The sequence below is a fragment of the Mugil cephalus genome, chromosome 4 (assembly GCF_022458985.1).
Source record: "Mugil cephalus isolate CIBA_MC_2020 chromosome 4, CIBA_Mcephalus_1.1, whole genome shotgun sequence".
Lineage (NCBI taxonomy): Eukaryota > Metazoa > Chordata > Actinopteri > Mugiliformes > Mugilidae > Mugil > Mugil cephalus.
Window position 1 is genome coordinate 1,802,712 of NC_061773.1, and position 20,243 is coordinate 1,822,954.

At 41.6% G+C, this 20,243-nt stretch overlaps 1 protein-coding gene across 1 annotated transcript in view; it reads left to right on the forward strand.

The window, feature by feature from the left end:
* LOC125006849 (RNA-binding motif, single-stranded-interacting protein 2-like) overlaps positions 1-20,243 on the forward strand; it is a 28,819-nt gene that overhangs the window by 3,216 nt on the left and 5,360 nt on the right. Inside the window, exons 2-10 of the mRNA XM_047583287.1 lie at positions 8,239-8,405; positions 14,817-14,875; positions 15,143-15,234; positions 17,909-18,066; positions 18,231-18,310; positions 18,435-18,544; positions 18,726-18,769; positions 18,939-19,032; positions 19,286-19,336. Of these exons, the coding sequence (XP_047439243.1) occupies positions 8,239-8,405; positions 14,817-14,875; positions 15,143-15,234; positions 17,909-18,066; positions 18,231-18,310; positions 18,435-18,544; positions 18,726-18,769; positions 18,939-19,032; positions 19,286-19,336 (855 nt within the window). The remainder of the gene's footprint in view (positions 1-8,238; positions 8,406-14,816; positions 14,876-15,142; positions 15,235-17,908; positions 18,067-18,230; positions 18,311-18,434; positions 18,545-18,725; positions 18,770-18,938; positions 19,033-19,285; positions 19,337-20,243) is intronic.

A 20,243-nucleotide genomic window follows, 5' to 3' on the forward strand; every position in this document is an offset into this window, starting at 1 on the left:
GGCAGTAAAAAGCAAAACCATTATCAAGATCATTCTAGCCAATGCTGTGCACACCTGAATGTTATGTGGAAATCTGGGTGCAAAGAGTTTTTCCCTGCGGCAATTGTGTAGCATTGACCAGAAACAGTAAAGCAAACTAAACCCTGACGTGTTTTTACAGTACCTACAGCAGTCACAGTGAAGAACTGAAACAAGCTGATGTTTCAGAGTTAGGTCTTTAAATAAAAATTGTCAGCAGTAGTGTTAATCATCCAAGGTTTGTAGTAGAAATGCAAAACATGAAGAATCCCCAATATTGTCTTTTAGTTGTAAACTGAAACTGAAATTGACAAGCACCCATTTAGGTCATTATCACTGTATTTGACCTTTCTCATCTGTTAAGTGTCAAAAAGATGATTGGGCACAAATTGTTTTGCATTCATAATTATAATTTGTTTAAAACATCAATACCCCTACACCTCAAACCTGAACCTAAATATCAAAGTTTCTCTTTCAAGGTTTTTCTTCCAGTCGTAGTGACAAAAAAATTAAAGAAATCCAACGCTTAATCACAGACATCATTTTTCCTCCTGTTCTCTGAAATCTTTAAACTTCAAATTAATCACAGTTTAAACACAAAGACAGCTATTCTTTTTCGTTCACTCATTTACCTTTTATTGTTTGTTTGTTTTACAGCTCATATATTTTAACTTTGTGTTCGAGTCTCCTGATTCTCATTAATCGTGCTTTGATCAAGCTGCGATCTTAAAAAACTTGCAGTGCAGAACCTGCCCAACGACTCAATCAAATTATTATATATTATTGTATAAAAACATCACCACACAGTGTAAAGCGTACTAAACTGAACTGGCTCAGATCTGAGTGCCCGTCCACTAGCTGTATAGGTAATTGGAAAGGTTATTCCTTCTTTCATTGAAAATGCTTCATGACATTGTTTACATACCGGGGTATGTGTTGTTTATAGCTTGTCTAAGATCACCTGATTCAGACACAAAATATCTCTTTACATAAATTTTTCCACACATTGCAGCGGGTGTCTTATTGCACCAACGCAGAAATTCCAACCATCATTGTTACTTGCTGGTATCTCCAGTACCAGATATATACCCTCTCTTGCCTTGCCTTACTTTAGCAATCTTACCAGCAACGCATGGGTTGGAATGAAACCTTCACCATTATAATGAGGACTACACCCATCGGCCACAACATTAACTAACAACATTCTGTGGCCAGACACCATAGAACACCCTCAGAAGACTCATGTCCATTCTCTGATGAAGGCACAAGGTAGACCTACACAATATTAGGAACGTGGTCATAATATTATGCCTCGTTGATGTATAGCCTCTCTTTATGCGCCCTTACTTGTCTTTTTTCTCAAATTCTAAATCTTTATACATCACTGCAAGGCAATTATTTGTAAATCAGTGTATTTGACAGAAACACTAGGAACACTGCACTGAGAAAGAAGGATTATGTCATGAATTATGCCAAATTATCTTTTAGTATCAATGATCCATAAATCCTTGAAAGTTTAACTCATTCACCAGTTAGCCGGAAACATGTCTCCAGTGGGTTAACACTGTTGCTCTGTGTCTGTCAGATATGCAAGTAAGTTATTGTTCATAATTTTGTAAAAGTCACCTCAGCTTTAAGGAAGTGAGTTGTGCGAGAGTCAGCTTGATTTAGATTTCGTTTTACCTTCTCCCCTAGCCTGGAAGCTGGCCCAAAAAACGTTCTGCAACGGAAAGTCAGACCATTTGGAAAGAATTTGCCAGGTCAGTCAGATGGTTTAGGTGGGCTTCATGCAGTGACACAATAAAAAAAAAATCCAACAAAATGGCTCCGGTGGGTTGTTGGACTGTCCAGTTGTGAACAGAGATAGACGTGTTATTATACTCATATTATAGATTTGTGAGAATGTAGACGGGGTAGTAGTGTAGTAGTGTTCTCCCTGTGTCCGTGTGGGTTTTCTCCGGTTTGCTCCGGTTTACTCCCACCTTCAAAGACATGCTCGTAAGGCTGATTGGTGACCCAAATTGAGGTGTGAGTGTGATGTTAGCCCTGTGATGGACTGGCGACCTGTACAGGATGTACCCCGCCTCTCGCCCAATGCCAGCTGGGACAGGCTCCAGCAACCCCCACCACCCTAGTGAGGATTAAGCGGTACGGAAGATGAGATGAGAACGTAGCCCCATCAGGCTATTCATCCTGTCACAATAACTAAATTCTGCTTTAACCTGGGGAATTATAGTGTCACTGAAGATCTTAGTTTCTACAATTCCATTTAAGACGTACATGCAATTTATGCTGTATATATTGAAGTGTCTCCCTGTGTCTACATGGGTTTTCTCTGGGTACTCCGTTTTCCTCCCACCTCCAAAGACATGCTAGTTAGGCTGATTGGTGATTCTAAATTGATCCTAGGTGTGAGTGTGAATGGTTGTTTGTCTCTGTGTCAGCCCTGTGATAGACTGGCCACCTGTCCAGGTGACCTGACCCTGCCTCTTGCTTGATGACAGCTGGGACAGGCTCCAGCAACCCCCACAACCCTAGTGAGGATAAGCGGTAGAAGAAGATGAGATGAGATGAGATATTGAAGTGTAAGTCTTCGATATTTTGCAACCGTCTCAAACACCAACATCAGTGTCTTCATATCTGTTGGGTTGTAATTCATCTGGATTTTCCTGAGCTACCTGAGGCTAAATAACAGTTTAAATCAGACTAGGTCCAACTTATTTTTTATTTGCATGAGATACTCTCAAAAATGCATGTTTGTACCTGGGACATATACTATCTGCTGTACTACTTTGCATATAAAACCAGCTGTTGTGCTGCGTTGACTTTATCCCTGCGAGACTCTCCTGTACTGCCACCTTTGTCCCTGTAGCCCTTTGCCAGGTATATGTTTATCTGTCTCTTTGTTTAATGTGTCAGATGTTTTGGATTCGTCTCCAAGGCGGGTGCCAGCTGCATGAGCCAGCCAAGGTGAGCAGGTAGAGAGAAGCAGACTGAGTCCTTGGAGAAAGCACAGCTGTCAGAAATTCGATGCCAAGTACTGCAGCGATGCCAGACACTCACAGTGTGTCTCACATTTTGTTAGATCTCTAGCTGAGCCATGAGCCAGTGTTTGTAGGTATCTGTTTCCAAGCTCTCCAGCCCCCGGCCTCCTGACCTGGCTTGAAAGCCATGCATGCATGTGCATTTGCACTGTTCACGTGTATGAAGGTTGTGGGCTGAGAGACAGACAATTTGTAGATTAATGGGGGGCCTATGACAAGAGAAAAGGAATCAGACGGTTAGACAGAAAGGAAGGAGGATTCAAGGACGAGTCTGGACGTGAGTTTGGTGTCCCTGTCACCTGGTTGGAATGCAGAGTGCCTCATTCAAATGGTTGCGTGATAAGATCAGGAGCAGACACAGAGGATTTCCTGCCTGCCACCATACTGCACCACCATTTCACTAGACACACAGTCCTCAAATTACCCACAGGTAACACGGAATTACGTTTTACAGACAACTAGCCCTTTTGCTTTATAGTTTGTTTCCTACATTTGGCACTGTTGGTGACACAGAATTAGGTGTAGTATGACGAATAAGCAGTTCGGTTTCTCTTCATGTGATTCTTATCAACAAGGCAAACAGGAAATGGTGTGGTTACAGTCAAAACGCTCTTCCAAATGATTGTTGATAGGTCAAAATGTCAGTATTGCATTCTCGTGATAACTCATTTTTATGTTGGCTCCAAAGTGAAGCAGATGCAGAGCTGTAGTAGCTCAGCAGAGTAACTCTATACGACGCGGAAGCAGCATCCGGCTGGGCTCTATATCCGTGCATTAGCATTTAAGTTGGTCAGCTGGTCAGACAGTCATGTCTCTTTCCTGCCTGAGGAGAAGACAGATGTCTCAGTAGGGAACAGCCAGGCAGGACACGGGAAGACGGACAGACCCCCCAGCAGCAAGGAAGTCCATGGAATTCTGTGGGTCAAACAAGGGTCAGTTGGAGAAGTTGCACAGCAAGAAGCCGAGATAAAAACAGAGGTGAAGCAGAACTCAAAGAAAGGTTAGAGGAGACATACTAATGAGTGGCAACTCTTATCAGACATTGTAAATGTGTGGGTGGAAGATAATGCTCCTGCTATCAAACTATTTGACACACTGTTCTGCTAGACAATAAATGTCGGTTTAGCCACTGATGCCTTATTGTGCATAAATAATTTCTGAGAGTTTATTTTTATAATTAGCACACCTATGGAGAGCATTTTTTATATTTAGTGAGATTAAAGGAGAAATACCCCCAACTTCTTTTATTTGACAGTGTCAGCATTATAGTACTGATGTAGGTGTATTTCCTTAATACACAGGAAGTGCTTGTATTTAAAGGTTCTTGACTGCTATCTTTAAGTTGGTCCTAAAACTTTATATATTTATATATAAATATAACAGATATCATATACGTACAGTACCCAGTGCTTTTTTGTGTTGTTGTGTTGAGAGACTAAGCACCAATACACTGATCAGCCACAACATTAAAACCACAGACAGGAGAAGTGAATAACATTGTCCATCTTGTGATAGTTTGAGTTCCCCTGGGAAACTTTTGGGCCTGGCACTTAAATATGTAGCACCCACCTAGACCAGACCAGGCACCACTACCCCATAGGAATGACACCCCTTAATGGCAGCAGCCATAATTAGCTGGATGCAGCAAACGGTTGGGAAATAACTCAGAAAAACATGAAGAACAGCACAAGGCCCCCGCTAACAACATTATTTTGCCAGACACCACAGTACACCCTCAGAAGGTCCATGTCCATTCTCTGATGAGTTTTGGAGGGAGAACACAAGGGAGAACCTACACAATATTAGGAAGGTGGTCCTAATATTATGCCTCATTGGTGTATAGCCTTTCTTTATGTGCCTTTAGTTGTCTTTCTATATTAGGATATTATATCATATGTTATAATAAATGTTGTGGCTGATCGGTGTATATCAATGTGAATTTCAAAGTTACAAGATCAAAGTGAATCCTGGCATGACTTAATTTCTGTTTCTAAAATGTTCTGTAATCACTGACTGATTGCCTGATAATGTTTAATCTGTTAATGTCCCAGATCACTTATCAACATATTATGTTTCACAACTTTAGCTTTTATATTTTAGAACCAACCACACTAGAACAGTGTAAGTGTGCATGCGTATGTGTGTGAGTGGCACGTGTGTGTGCATGAATGCAAGCATGTGGCTGCAGGCTGGTGATTTAAGGGGTGTTGTTGCAATGACATGCCTCTGGTACGTTCTGGAGCTTGACTGGGACTTGGCACTCGGGTAAAGAGTGTATGAATGAGATTATAGGTCTCTGCTGTCCCGTTCTTTCATTCACAAATTAACTGCCTCCAAAAACATATTCATCACGAGTTACACTGTGACAAGTTAGATAAACTCCTCATGCTATATATGCCCGGCAGGATGTGCGTTATGCACTGCGTTTGGGGATTGACAATTATATAAATGATGCTTAATTTATGATGAAATTAATAAAGAGGGCAACAAGATAATGTACAAGATAATTATGTACAATTATTTGGTTTACTGAAATCGTACTTAATCTTCAACTAAATGATTGGTCGCAAGGGGAAACAAATCTGTCATATCTGGATTTATTAACTGTCCACAGTACACATTTAGCCTTGTAGCATCATTAGCCTCAACAGATTATTCAAAGTAAACACAAAAAAGGTAGTACTTCCAGCATATTAAACAATTTAAATCTAATTATTTTATATTAAAATGAAAACAGAGTCAGACTAACTAGTGTGCACCTCCCCGTATGTTCAAACAAGGCAGAGTCTAATAACACAGACAGGGTCCACTTCTCTCAGTCCCCCATTGTGCTTCCTACAAATGATCTGCTCTAATGTCTTGCCCGTTTTCCGTAGCAAAACCTAACATGAACTGGTCAGTTCATCCCAGCTGACTGGTGTTATTGGTGGCGTAATTACAGAACAATGGTGACTCACCAGCGGTATAGGCTATGACGAAGCCTCTGTATAGATCTGCTGCGTAAGTATGAGCCGAGGTTTGACCTACTGTCTTCAGGTATTATGTCGGGTTGCTTGTTGAGCTTTGATATGCAAACTGCTGTTTGCCAAGTTTACAGTCAACTATTTAATCAGACACACTGTCGACTTTCAGTGACATGGTGTCAGTTGGTTTGAAGCAGACTCTGTAAACGTTTGGCAAATGTTAAATGACTAGCAGTCTCTGTTCAGGTGGACAGGATTAGTGCTATAGATGTTGAGCTTTTTTCGCATGATAGTTACGTCAGTAACGCTGTGAGAATTTCATCCATGAGAGAGCACATAGACAGAAACTAGGGATGCACCGATCCAATATTTGTATCGGTATCGGTACCAATATTGAAGAATTTATTTAGTATTCTGTTTTACATTGAATTTTGAATCCCTAATTGAATCCCTAAAATTAATCGCTAATCGCATTTCATTTGCAGTGTGAACATGCGTTACCCGTCAGCTTGATTTCCCAGTGAACGCAAACCCAATCAAGGATTGCTTACATTTCACAGTGACCATAAAATGCTCTGAATCTTATGTCCAAGAGTACACTCTTCTGCGTATGATTCTCTGTGTTTGTAGACATGAGGAAATATCTTTGGAATTAAATAAATGAAAGAACACACCTTTTCTATTTTTAAGTTAAAAAACACCTTGCACTCTTACTTTGCTGCCAATAGAAGAGAGAGCTATCATCCTCAGAGGAACGACTGTTGTTGAAGCTACCTCGCTCTACAGGTCAGAGGTGCTGTCTTAGAGGGGCTCCATGTCTTATGCGTCTAATTAGCGGGATTGGATAATTTTGCTGGTGGTCCTGGTATGACTGTGTCCTCCTGCTGGGCTTTTCCTAAACACCATCAGGCTGATCAGTGACCCTTTCCTCTCTCATGAAATGAGCCCATTGTCCTCCTGTCGCCTCTTTCTAATCTGTCTCTCAAATGAGACACTCCAGCCTCACGGCAGTACTCTGCAGAGCTTGGTCAGACAGCATGCCTGTTCTGATTCTTTCATATGCAGCACTGAATTAAAGAAAGTTGGCTGTTAAATTAATGTGATTGGGGTCATTTTCTCTCAGCAAACAGACAGTTCTGGAGCCTGATCTTGTCTGAAGTGCTGCTATTTATTGCTTCAGTCTTATTTGGACAACAGCCACTGGATCTATTCCTGGAGAGAGAAGACTTTTTTCTCTTCTTGTCAGGCAAAGTGATAATGAAACCACATTTATCCCTTTTAAAGTAAATGCAACTGCATGGTTACACAATAATTTGTTTGATATCTCCAAGGAGAAGCACAGTCCCACAGTGAGATGAGATTAGATGATGCACTGGTTGTTGCACAACATCCTTTCATGTTCTTGGTGGTGGTGAGTCAGCACAGAGTCAACTGCGGTAGTTTACAACTAGTATTCTCTGGTTCTTCATCCCCTGAGACATAACAGCCCTTAGTTGGAAACCAGCGGATGTTTGGTAATGGTTGGGATGTGTTAGTGTGTTTTGCCTTGAAATTATTCCAGGTACTGTTGTCATTCCTCTCTTTAAATTTCCTTTCAGTTTTGTTTTGCTTTATTTTGCATGCATTGTGAAATGCTGAACCACATGTTTGCATTTCTCCACTTTGCTAACTTTTCATTTTAAACAGGATTTGAGAGAAAAACATTGCAGTGTTGAACTTGAGACTTCAGCTAGTGAGCTTCATATCAGTTGAAGTAATACAAGAGAACGAGTTGCAAAGCAGATATTGTTAACATCTAGTCTATTATTTAATCCTGAATCACTAACTAAATGTTAGTCAGAGGTCTTTAAACAAAAGTTTCTCACCGCAGGATTTTTTTGTGTATCTGGTTACAAGAGTAAAAAATGAAGTTACCCAACATTGAGAAAGCATAAGAGGCCCCTTTTCCCTATGCAGAATAGTCAGCCAAGAGGCCCCACATTCCCTTCAGAAAGCGGTATTGGTGAGTGTTGACATGAGGGCTGTATGATATCATTTTTTGCAGCTCCCACATAATCATCTGTTTCATGCAGGATTGCTTTCATTCTCACCACATCACTAAACACTCCCTTCACACTTTGAATAAAAGCTGTACTGAACTTATCTACTGTACTTATTTCTGTTTCTGTTTATCGTGAAAGTAATTTGTGTACGTGTGTTTTTTCTTAATTCAGCAGGCCTATGTGTCCTCCGGCCACCAGATGGCGCCCCCCAGTCCCAACACCAACAGTAGTAGCAACAGCAGTGGTGGAGGAGGGGAACAGTTGAGTAAAACCAACCTGTATATCCGAGGCCTCCACCCGGGGACCACAGACCAAGATCTGGTCAAGCTCTGCCAACCGTGAGTGATTTTCAAACTTTAATAAGAATGTGGACGTCTTAATTAAACGACTTACTGAACAATTTCTGTTTGCGCGGTAAATGAGGAAATTTTTTAATGCAGTGACCTCAAACAAACGCACTACAACCCAGGGATACCAGTCACGTGGGAGGGACTAATATTTTGTGAAATATATTTATTTAGTTTCTTGGCAACCTTTAAGCTACATTTATGTTTCTGTATCAAATGTGCACTGTAGGTACGCTGTAGTTACGCATGCATTTCTTTAAAAATGTTAGTACATGTCAGGGCAACGCAAACCACAGAAGTGGTGATTGGTCCAAAATGCTTTTGGTCTTGTATTGGGAGGTCTGGATCTTCTCAAAGATTCAGCTTTTTATTGAACCATAACCCTAATCCTCACTCTCCAAATGGCTCTTCATTTAGTTTTACTCTGAGCCTTCTATTTTATCCTAATGTATTAATTATTAACGGTTTGTGTAAGCATTGCCTGAGAGTCATATTTTTATGTATTTTCTTTTGTTACAAAAATATACTTAGTTTTTAAACAGGCTTTAAATTAACAACTGTTACAAGTTTTAACATTATGACAAATGAAATAAAACTCTTTAGTGCAGGTTGGCATTCAGAAATACCATGTTGCATTTAAATCTGGGTTAGGTTTTTCTGTCACTCTATGTGTGTACCTGGCCTGTACCACTATATTGTCTTTCCTTTTGTAACATAATGGTATGAGCCTAGTCTGTCCTTGCATCTGATTGGCCACATGGTGTGCCCAATACTGTCCCACCCCTGTCTGCATGGATTCTCAGCAGAGCTGAAGCAGCTGCAGATTTGTCTCTGCCAGACAGGAGTCGTCTCTTCGTGTTACAAAGACTCGTCCCTTAGTGCTGTCTTGTTCACGAATGACACATCACTAATTTGGTCATCCACATCTTTTGGTAGAAAATTCAAGAAAAATTCTCCCTCCTTCTGTTTCCTTACACACAATCATCTACTCAGGTGTCTTGTCTCTTTTCCATGTGGCGGGGATTCCGGTCAAAGTAGCACAAAACTCAAACTTCGATGCGAGATTCTCATCATTGTTTGAAGTACACTGCTGACTGGCCACCAACAAGTTTAAATTGCCTAGTTCAGCTGTCACAGTGCAGACTCTGCGTCAATCCAATGTCAGAGTATAAACCAAACTGCTATAGGAGACGATTAATGCTACAAAACTGACGGTGACATATAAAGCTTGAGGCAGGGGATTGCTATTAGACTGACTCCTGAGCTCCATGACAGATGTTTTATCGTGTAGTTAGTGAAAAAGTGTTAGAAAATGCATGAAAATATTCCTTTTTCATTTTAGAAATGTCAAAGACTTGCAGCACTGTGTGCATGGATGTTTGCCATATCAATATTTACAGAACATGACCTCCATAACCTTGAAGTAAACTACACAAGGCAACATGCAGTGTAGCGGGTCCAGCAAAGAAAACACACATAAGCTGCTGTAGCTAGATTAGATGATTTGGTTTTTGTCAACAAATGTACAAAACCCACTAACAAAAAAAAGCTCAGCAAAACGTGTTACGTTTGGTAGGCATAGTGAGTAAGAAAGTGTGGATGTTATGTACTTATTTGGTAGAAGACAACCTAGGGCTGCCACGTCCTAGATTCTTGCTGTTGAGGTCAACATTGAGAAATAGTTACACTATGTATTCTTGTCAACTTGTGTATGTGCATGTACTGCTACCAAGCTAAAATCATGGTTAAACTAATCTAAGATAGCCTAATTGTCTTATGCTATGTTCTAGCTGAAAATAAATACTGGCTGAGAAAGTAGTCAACACAAAAATGACCAATACATTACAACAGCACAACAGAAGAACAGTTGTGTAGTTATATGCCATGGGTAAATGGTCTTAACACAGTACAGCAGTAAAGGGAAGATATGTCCAAAGGATGCACTTAAGTTTTTCACTGTTTGGTGTTTACGGGTTGGACCCAACCATCACATGTACCGTTCCTGTTGTTTTTGTTTATCTCTTCATGCTGTCTGTGATGATAGTCTGACTATAGCCACTGTTACATTCCACCATGTTAACTGGAACGAACATGTTTTATCTTGATCACTATCTTTGATGTTAAATTGGGAAAAAGTCACGTAGAAGCGTGAATCTCAAGAACAGATAACATCTGTGCTGTCTGGGGGAAAACATTTACCATTTAGGGCCATAATTTCATGTTGAGAAAAAAAGAGAAATGTTTAAGCAGACAGGAAGGAAAATGGTTTGTAAATAAGGATACAGAATGGATAAATTCAACCTCAGCAATCACCAGAAAACGAGAAGCTGCCTGCAAAATGGCCTGAGCCTCTGAAAGGATTAAATGAAGAAAAATTAAACGCAGAGGGTTATGAAAAAGGTGTAGATTTAGAGAAGGAGGAGCCAGAAAGGGGTACAACGTGCTGCCTCCGCATGTCCTTCTTTAACGCGGCACTTTTTTAGAGGCTGGATTACACACCTCTAGACAAACAGTCTGCCTTCTGTAGTTGGCACATACATTGTATGGCTATCTTTGTGAGGATATTCATTGTCATAATGCATTCTGACATAATGCTTCCCATAGCCCCTTACCCTAATCCTAGTAAAAAAAAAGTAAAGACCAGTCAGAATGTCCTCACTTTGTACAAATGTCCTCACTCTGTTCGTGTAAAACTCAAAACTGGTTCTCAGAAAGATAGCTGTACAAGAACACACACACACACACACACACACACACACACACACACACACACACACACACACACACAAAGACACACATAAAATCCAATAATAAAGTGCCCAAACTGGTTTTGGCTGCTGCAGGTCAAGGCTATGCTATGTGCTGCTGAAGTGATTTGTAAACTTTCGTCATGCATCCATCATTTCCAGGGTCAGCACAGTTGCTGCACAGCTTTGTGAAGAAGCTTTTCAAAATAAAACCTGACAGTATTCTTAACACCAAAACCCTCCTTCCTTTATGTGTTCTACTGTCTGTTTTTTAACCATAAAAAAAATCTCTCCGGGACATTAGATTCACAGAGCAGACTGACATGGACTCATGTGAACACACACAGTGGTGTGTGTTCACATGAGTCCGAAACTGGAACAATCGTGGAAAATCTCAAAATCTCAAATCTGCATTTGCTTTGTGCAGCACAGGAACTTGAGTGTAAAGGAATGCCATCTACAGAGAAGTCATTGTGGAGTGGCAGAGAGGTGGAGAGAGAACTGGGGGGCTTTAGAGGCTACTATTGAGGGAGAAACTTAAATAAGTGGGGAAAAATGGTTGCATGGCCTGCTGGGAAAGAATGTCAGCTGGCCATATATGGGTGAAGGCTGTCTTTTAAGTTCCATGTGGCCTCCATAGTTTGGTGGGCTAATGTTCTGCTGCAAAGGGGCTGAGGTAAGCTCAGGGTCACGCAGTTTACTGCCTGTTGACCTTTAAACTCTCCTGGCATCTTTGTGGGGAAAGCATGAAACACAACTTTTGTTTTTTACCGTCAAACTTAAAAACAGAGGCTTCGGTGTGAAGCTATCATCCGGAAACCAGAAAAATTAGAGTTAAGCAAAGGTGGGCAGAGTAGCATTACTTCACAATAATATTATTTGAAAAGTGAAAAATACTCTTCCAAAAGAATTATTCAAGTAATAGAAAACAAAAGTCCTCAGTGAAAAGACTACTGAAGTAATGGATCGTAATGTCAGATTTTATTTTAGCTTTTTAGAAATTATGTAATCAGACAGAAAAAGTGCAAATCCTGGTATTCCCAAGTAATAATAAAAATTAAAAATGACTAAAAATAATAACAAATAATGGCACAAATTTCCAAATCTCACTTTTTGGCTGCCCCCCTCCCCTCTCCCCCAAGGAAGCTGATGAAAAAACTGATGATGAAAACCCAGCAACATTTAGAAATTATTTCTCATGAGTGTTTCAGTACATTTGCTGCTCTATGTAATGTACAGCTGTACTGGGGTGTGGCATAAAATCTGTTTTTCTTCTAACATGTTAAGAGTCTGCCAGCGTTAAGGGCCACACGATAAACATTGCAAAGCTCTTTGGTTTGTAGATAAGTGAGATGCTTCAGAGCTGTTTCAGGATGAAAGATTAGTTACTTTACATTTATCTGATTAGTTTTTGTCATTTTCAGTCAATTTGTATTGTGTTGATTGAGAGAATACAACCTAATCATTACATTACATTCCGCTCTTTTGTATACAATCTGAATGATTTTGCAGACAAATAATATTTTGTCGTTTCTTCAACCTTTTTTTGTTTGGACTAAATTTAGTCTAATGTCAGAGAAAAAGGGGAATAGAGACATTAAAATGTGTTTCATGTGGCTGTGCATGTGCTTCTGATGTCTTTTAACAGTGAAGAGAGACTTTTTTCTGAAAATACAATGCTATAAAAAGAAACCCTGTTGAGTTGTGCTGTGTCTGCCTTTCTTAATTTAGCACCTATTGTTTGAACTTCTGTTCACACATAAGCACAGGGTTGCTTTGTTTTAACTCCCCAAACTCTCAGCAATTTCTTGAATAGAAGCAACCGGCACAACAACAAATACAGTTCTATGGCAAAAAATAAATCCACGCAGTATGATCTGACTGAATTTGTATTTGTGGATGCCTGCTCTATTGAACTTGAATGAGTTAAATTATGTTAAGCTTGTGTTTATATTCATACCTAATAGCCGCTTTGCAGCTGTCAGATGACAGTGGGAAGCTGTAAACATGGGCAATGGAAAGTTAATCTGGCTGTTTCGACGATGAATTATTAACTTTCATCATAAATATTGAACTGTCTATATAAGTATCTATGTCTTATGAATCATTATAATTCAAAATGATCAACATTAGCAAGTCACTTATAGGTATTTATTGTGAAAACATAAAATTAATGAATGAAAACCATTAATGCCCACATCCAGTTGTGGCCTATTATGGCAGCTGAATTGGGAACATACTGTAAACTTGGCTTATATGTGCAAAGACAAATATCTATGAAATATAGTTTGTCACCCTCTCCATAGAATATTTAATGAAATTAGGACAACTGCCTTACGAGACAGCACTTTTCACATTTATTTATCTTAATTTAGTCCTCATCATCGAGTATCTGCTGCCCATTTTATTCTAGCTTTGGATGTTTTTTTTAATGTAAAAGTGATTCTAGAGCTGTTCTAATAGTGGATTTATGTAGATGCAAGTCAACGTAAAGCCAAAAAAAAGTACACAGTAATGTCTGTTCTATTCTATTCTATGTACATTTGCAGCTGTTTTTGTTTCATAGAAACACACGCGGCCTTGGGTGTGTATGTACGTGTGAGAAAACCGGGGCAGATAAGGTCATAGCATTTCAGTGCAGACTTCAAACTGTGGGTGTCATTCGTGATAGCAGGTCTCTCTGCTGTGACCGTCAAGTCAGCTCTGAGTCATCCGGTTAAATGTCCAGCGAAACGAGACAGGAGTGTAGGACCCAGCAGTGTGCTGCGATGGGAGGGTGGAAAAACAGAGAGAGAGAAGGACGTGGTGGGAAGGAAGGCGAACTGGAGGGGTGAAGCATCAGGTTACAGTGTACATTCCGCCCAGACGCCATGTCGCCCAAACAGAGGAGCACCAGGCTCCCTCACTGGCTGCATTCAACAGACAAGGGCAGGTCTTTTATATTGTAGTGCTGCTCCATCGTTTTATAACACTGCATTCTAATATTCTCCACGTCTTGCTAACACAAATGTGAATTACATATTTACTGATTTTGACTTTCACACTATAAATATTAGTCATAATTGCATACGCTGCATCTCCTGTTTTACTGACTGGCTTCGTTGCGTGTTTCTATCAACAACTGCACACTGAAATAACAGCTAGCTTATGTTTGACATGTCATATTCCTTCTTTTGTAGGTAGTCACATTGAGGTTTGAGCGAGGTCTTTTGAAAGTCAATGTCTTATTTTGAGAGTCAGAGACAGCACTTTTAAGCTTCATTTCAGCCAAAAAAATACTCGAGAGTAGAGCTGTGTTTAGTGTGTTAAGTCTGCGAGTGTCTGGTAAAGACGGGCCTGGAACAAATTGTTTTTGGCCCCGGGGTGCCGTCTTCTGTCTGCCGAAACAACGTCAAGGAGTTACTGTACAACAGCCTCTTCTGGCAGACAAAGACGGAGGGGTGGAGACAGACACGGGAGGTTTCTGTGACATATACGATCAAGTTAAAAAGACACAACCGACTACACGAAGGGGTTCGTGTTCGTGTTAACACCTGCAGTCATGCGGCCTGGGTTAAATAGAAGTGTTGCATGTGAAAGGAGCAGATTCCTCCAATGCACAGTCACCTCATCTGTCACTCATCCTGTTTGCTCTGTCTTTTCTCTGTCCCTGAAGGTATGGCAAAATTGTGTCCACCAAGGCCATCTTGGATAAAACCACCAACAAATGTAAAGGTGAATGTTGCTTTCTCTTATTCTTTGGGTTTGGTCATGAGTAAGTCAAGAGGAAAAGCGACTAGAGAAATCTGTTGTGTGTTGTTTGATTGGTTAAAAATATTGTGTCCTTGATGCTACGTTAAGCTAAGCTAAGTCTCCTATAGCTTTAAGCATCATATTTAACTAACATGTATAATAGTTTGTGTGAATTGCAACAAGAAAAAACATATCCAATATACTAAAAAGCATATCAACACTTTTAACGTTTATTTATCTCTTTTACAGGTTATGGCTTTGTGGACTTTGACAGCCCAGCAGCTGCACAGAAAGCTGTTACAGCTCTGAAATCTAGTGGAGTCCAGGCTCAGATGGCCAAAGTAAGAATGCCCTGTTCCCAGATTTACGAGTCATCATTAGTTTTCCCTTGCTCAGTTCTTCATATCATCACATCTTGTTTGGTCCTTATTGATCTCCAAAAAGCCACCTGCTAAACTTTGACCACTGTAGACCCTTGCCGCACACATACACACATCCTCTCTGTCATGTAAAAAGTAAACTGTCACATGCAGCGGCCTAGTTGGCAGCACGTTTCCTGTTGACAGAGCTGCAAAATAAACTCTTGCTTATAGGGATGTGTGTTCTGTTATACTTCATTTGGTGAATCTGTGTCACTGATGCCAAATTGCAAGATGTGGACTAGTCTTGTCATGAGCAGAAATAGTCCCTCTGTTGAAAGTAGCATTTCCTCTGCTCCACCCTCGTTTTGTCTCCTTTTCCTTCGCTGAACTCTTCGCTACCTTCTCTCTCCTTTCTCCGTAACGCCCTCGTGTCTGGGCTGCTGTGTATGTTGCTAACCTGCTCTTGTTGTAGCACTTGTTCCCAGCTCTTTGTCCAAGTGTCTGCAGTCAAAGCAACTCTTGTCGGCCCATTAAGCTGATCCCTCTGGCTCTCAGGCTCCCCATTGAGGGAACCCGGGGGAGGGTGCCACTACACCCACTGTCAATGGGGCAGGCACAATGGACTGGCATTGTCCATCGTCTGGGCCTAGGCCTGGGGCTGACACCAGCACTTAATGCACTCCACCCCAGTGTCCCTGCCCCCTCCCACTGCCCAGACCCAAACAGACCCAGTGCGATGAAACACCATGCAGGGTCTCCCTCAGCCGAACTCCGTAAAAAAACTATGATCTATGCTGCCAGCTAACCTGAACCAGTCCAGTGAAACTGAAGCCAGAGTCTAAGTTCACTGTGAGAGTGCCACACAATCCTGTAGATATCGATACAAGTGCAACTGGACACCCAAACTGGGCTCTTCTAGCCAACATGTGGTCAGTGAGAGGTGTTGATAGCCACTATATGAACCTAAATATACTCGGCAGAAGCCTCCAAGTCACCAGGTTACTTTAGGTCAGGACAAACAAGCAAAACTCTAAAGTCAGTTTAATATCAATATCAGGTGCAGTTCGGCACCTTCACCATGGCTGCTACGGAGTGTTGTTCCCAAACACAATGAGCCACACCTCACACTCGTGGCCCTTGGAGATCCATCGTGTCCCTGAACGGGCCACCCCAGCCTGCAGGCGGCGAGCCCAGAGGAGCCGCGTGCGTAGGGGCAGGGGAACAATGGCAGAGTTAAAAATAGATCTCCCTCTTACTTCCCAGCACCTCCCAGCTCAAACTCAGACGTCAGCTCACATACGCTGCTCTGCAAATCCGTCAACAGAGAGACACACCTTAACAGACACGGCTCACCTAGGGCCGGGCACGAAAAAAATATGCACAGCAGCACCGCAGCAAATCCCATTCATGCTTCCTCGGGCTGGGCGCAACAACATTTTCATATGCACAACAACATTTTGTTTGAGTAATAACTGGACTATTGTGTGTAGTAGCAGGGGAAACAAAAGAGAAAAGGGAGGGTGTTTATTCCTTTGTCTTGTAGCCGTTAACTGCATAGGTCTCGACTGACCTCTGACCTCCCCCAGTGTGTTACATAACAATCATGTGGACAATCCTAGAAAAGACGTTATCTGTTCACCAGGTGGCTTAAGGCTGGGAGCAGAGGTAATAAACCTCCATTTAAGATATCAGTTGGCACACTGTAATGTTGTAAATTTTTTTCTTGTCAAATATGTCCTCTCCTGTTTGTGGACCAGTGTTTGTAACCTGAGCTGTTTCTGTTATATCTGTAAGTTCTATATAAATATTAAAGGTTCTCAGGACAGCAAACTAACTTCATCTACTAGCAGTGAGCATTAAAAGGCATTCCAGATTTTTCTTTTTTGTCTGCCTCCTGCTTTAATCATCCAAACTGCTTCCTTTCCTGTCATTCCGTCTTTCTGTACAAAATATCAGCCATCTAAGCTACCAATCTCTCCCGCCCTCGCTCTGCTCTATCCTCTTCCTTCATTCTCTGTTTTCCCTTCCCCTTATTTTAAGCCCAGCCTCTTTTTCTCCCGGTTGCCAGGCTCCTGTTGCTCTGTGAACTCTTTAACTTCATGCCTGGCTTCCTGTCTGCTTCTGCATGGTCACAGTCAAGCTTTCACTTTCAAGCTTGTAGCGCAAAATGAGCCTCTGAATAATCTCCCCTCTTAGTCAGCCATCAAGACCTCTTTAATCAATAAAACTGAATAAATAGTGCATGTGGATTTTTCAAGAGACGGACATTCTCAGTGAGGCAGTACGAGGTGTTAGTCACAAATAATTTGGGAGTTTCGGTTTAATGGTCAGGCACTGATTGCTTCAAAACATGTTATCCTTAATGGGTGCAGTTACAAAATGGAGCTTGACACGGTGCAGTGATATGATGAAGCAGTAATGTGCAAAGAGCAATGGCAGGTGTTGATGGAAAGACTGGTCACACTTCTGCCCACACCGAAATCACCGCCGTGTGAAAAAGATGATGATGATATTTTCCATTTGCGAAACATGTCGAAATGTGTACTAAAGTAGTTGAAGTAGCAAAAGTAGCATCAAATTGGAAATTAACTTTATTTAAAAGGCAGTGTCACATCTCTTTATATTTGTTTTGTTTTTTCATGTTTCTGTGCAGCAACAGGAGCAGGACCCCACCAACCTCTACATCTCCAACCTGCCAGTGTCCATGGATGAGCAAGAGCTCGAGGGCATGCTCAAGTCCTTTGGCCAGGTCATTTCCACACGCATCCTCCGAGATGCCAACGGGACCAGTCGCGGTGTTGGATTTGCCAGGTTAGATTGCAGCACCCTGCCTTAATATAGCGCTGCATGGTCTGTGATGATACAAGTACATTTCCAACTATAAATAAGAAGTAGCTGGTGCCGTCCTGGCATGTCCAATCCTAATGTAAAAAAATGCCTCTCAAGGAGGGATTAAATTCAACTTTATGTTTCAGAATGGAGTCCACAGAGAAGTGCGAGGCCATAATTCAGCATTTCAATGGCAAATTCATCAAGACTCCACCGGGAGTGCCTGGTGCGTGGAATGTTTATTTTGTATTACGGGAACCTGATATTGTTGTTGTGAGTGCCAGAGTGTTTTTTTTACCCAGCAGTGATCTCTGAACTCACTTCTCTTGTCTGATCCATTGCTTTCTCAGTGCCCACAGAGCCCTTATTATGTAAGTTTGCAGACGGAGGTCAGAAGAAGAGGCAAAACCAGGGAAAGTATCTCCAAAATGGAAGGCCCTGGGCTAGAGATGGAGACACGGTAAGACGGTCAATCTTATCTCATCCATCTTAAAGTTCTTTAAAAGTTTAAGCAGTCAAAGTAAGAACGTGTTCAAAAGTTTGGTTTATTCACACTCTTTGCTAGCAGACTGCTTTAGTACATACTGCACCGGTGTTTGCATGACCTCACCGGTTCTGAATCCTCTGTATTGTTTTCCCAGGGAGGAATGACGCTTGCCTATGACCCCGCAGCCTTACAAAATGGGTGAGTGGTATGCACAGACTGACTGAAAACAGTCCCAACCCTGCAGGAAAATAAACAAAGTTCCCAATCTCTGGTTAAAGGCCGCCCTCTGCTGGGCATTGCAGGAACACATAGATATTGAGGTGCCGTTGTCATGTTTTCCTCTCACTTTGCTCTGTCTGTTCTGCAGCTTCTACTCCTCACCCTACAGTCTGGCTCCAAACCGAATGATTCCTCAGACTTCCCTCTCGCCCTACATGCATTCTCCTGTTTCTTCCTACCAGGTGGGACATTCCACCGTATTCAAATGAATTTGAGTTTTTTAGCCTCTCTGCATGAACATGAATAGTTCATTTTTTGTTGCTTGGTTTCTGCTCTGAACCCCTCATTATGTCCACGTTATGCAAGTTAAGAGACACACAGGTTCTACCTCTTCTTGTGACCTTTCTCTGCAAACTGACATATGAAGGACTTTTGAGAGGAGTGTGAAAGCTAGAGATGAAAAATGAGTCTCATAATGTGCTCCCTGATCTGCAGGTACACAGCCCGTCCTGGATGCACCATCAATCATACCTCATGCAGCCAGCTGTGAGTGTCCTTCCTTCACCAGCTCCCGCTCTCCTCACCTACCCTCATATATACTTGGAAAACATCAGAGGTGTATCAGATAGCTACAGCAGCAGCACGGTTTAAATGCAACTACCCAGAAGCATGTGAATCATTTGAAACCATCTGAAGACCAAGCCAGAGTCTCATGCAAATTAGTCATAGTTCTTTCCATCACATCCAAAGCGATAGAGAGAGAGGAGAGAGATTCCAGTGGCAAAACACATATGATTGCCAAGAAAGCATGTCAGGCTGCAGAGTTTATCTGATCCCTGCTCGCTCTCCTCTCTCTCTTCCTGTCTCTACATGGTTGGCTTTAAGCAGATGGGTTCCTCCATATGAGCTCAAGGTTTCTTCCTGTTAAAATTCAGGGGGTTTTTTGTTGTCACTATTGCTTTCGTGCTTGCTCTGTGGGTCTCAGGCGGATTTCAGAGCAGGTTTTGTAAAGCATCCGGTATCGTTATTGCTATATAAATGAAACTGATAAATGATATCAATAAAAATAAAAAATATTTTTTGGGGGCTTTTTGGCATTTTACTGAAAGTGACAGTACAGAAAGACAGGAAATGGGGATGCAGAATGCACAGGAAGGAAGGGCCACACAGTGCGGGATTTGAACCAGGGCGCCTGCAGTGACGACAGTAGCCTCAACACATGGGGGGGACGGATGCTCTACACACTGAGCTAAACGCTGTCCCAATCAGACTTTTGATTAACTTGTATTGGTGAGACAGCAGAGTGTATCACAATGGCCTGCTTCCAGTAACTGTAGTTCACTGTATCCTGAAATGAAAACTTGTCCTGGTGTGTTTAAGGCTTGCTACTGTGTATTTGACTGTGATGGCTTTAGCTCCTTTAGCTCACACTCTGGAATTCATGCGTGTCTGT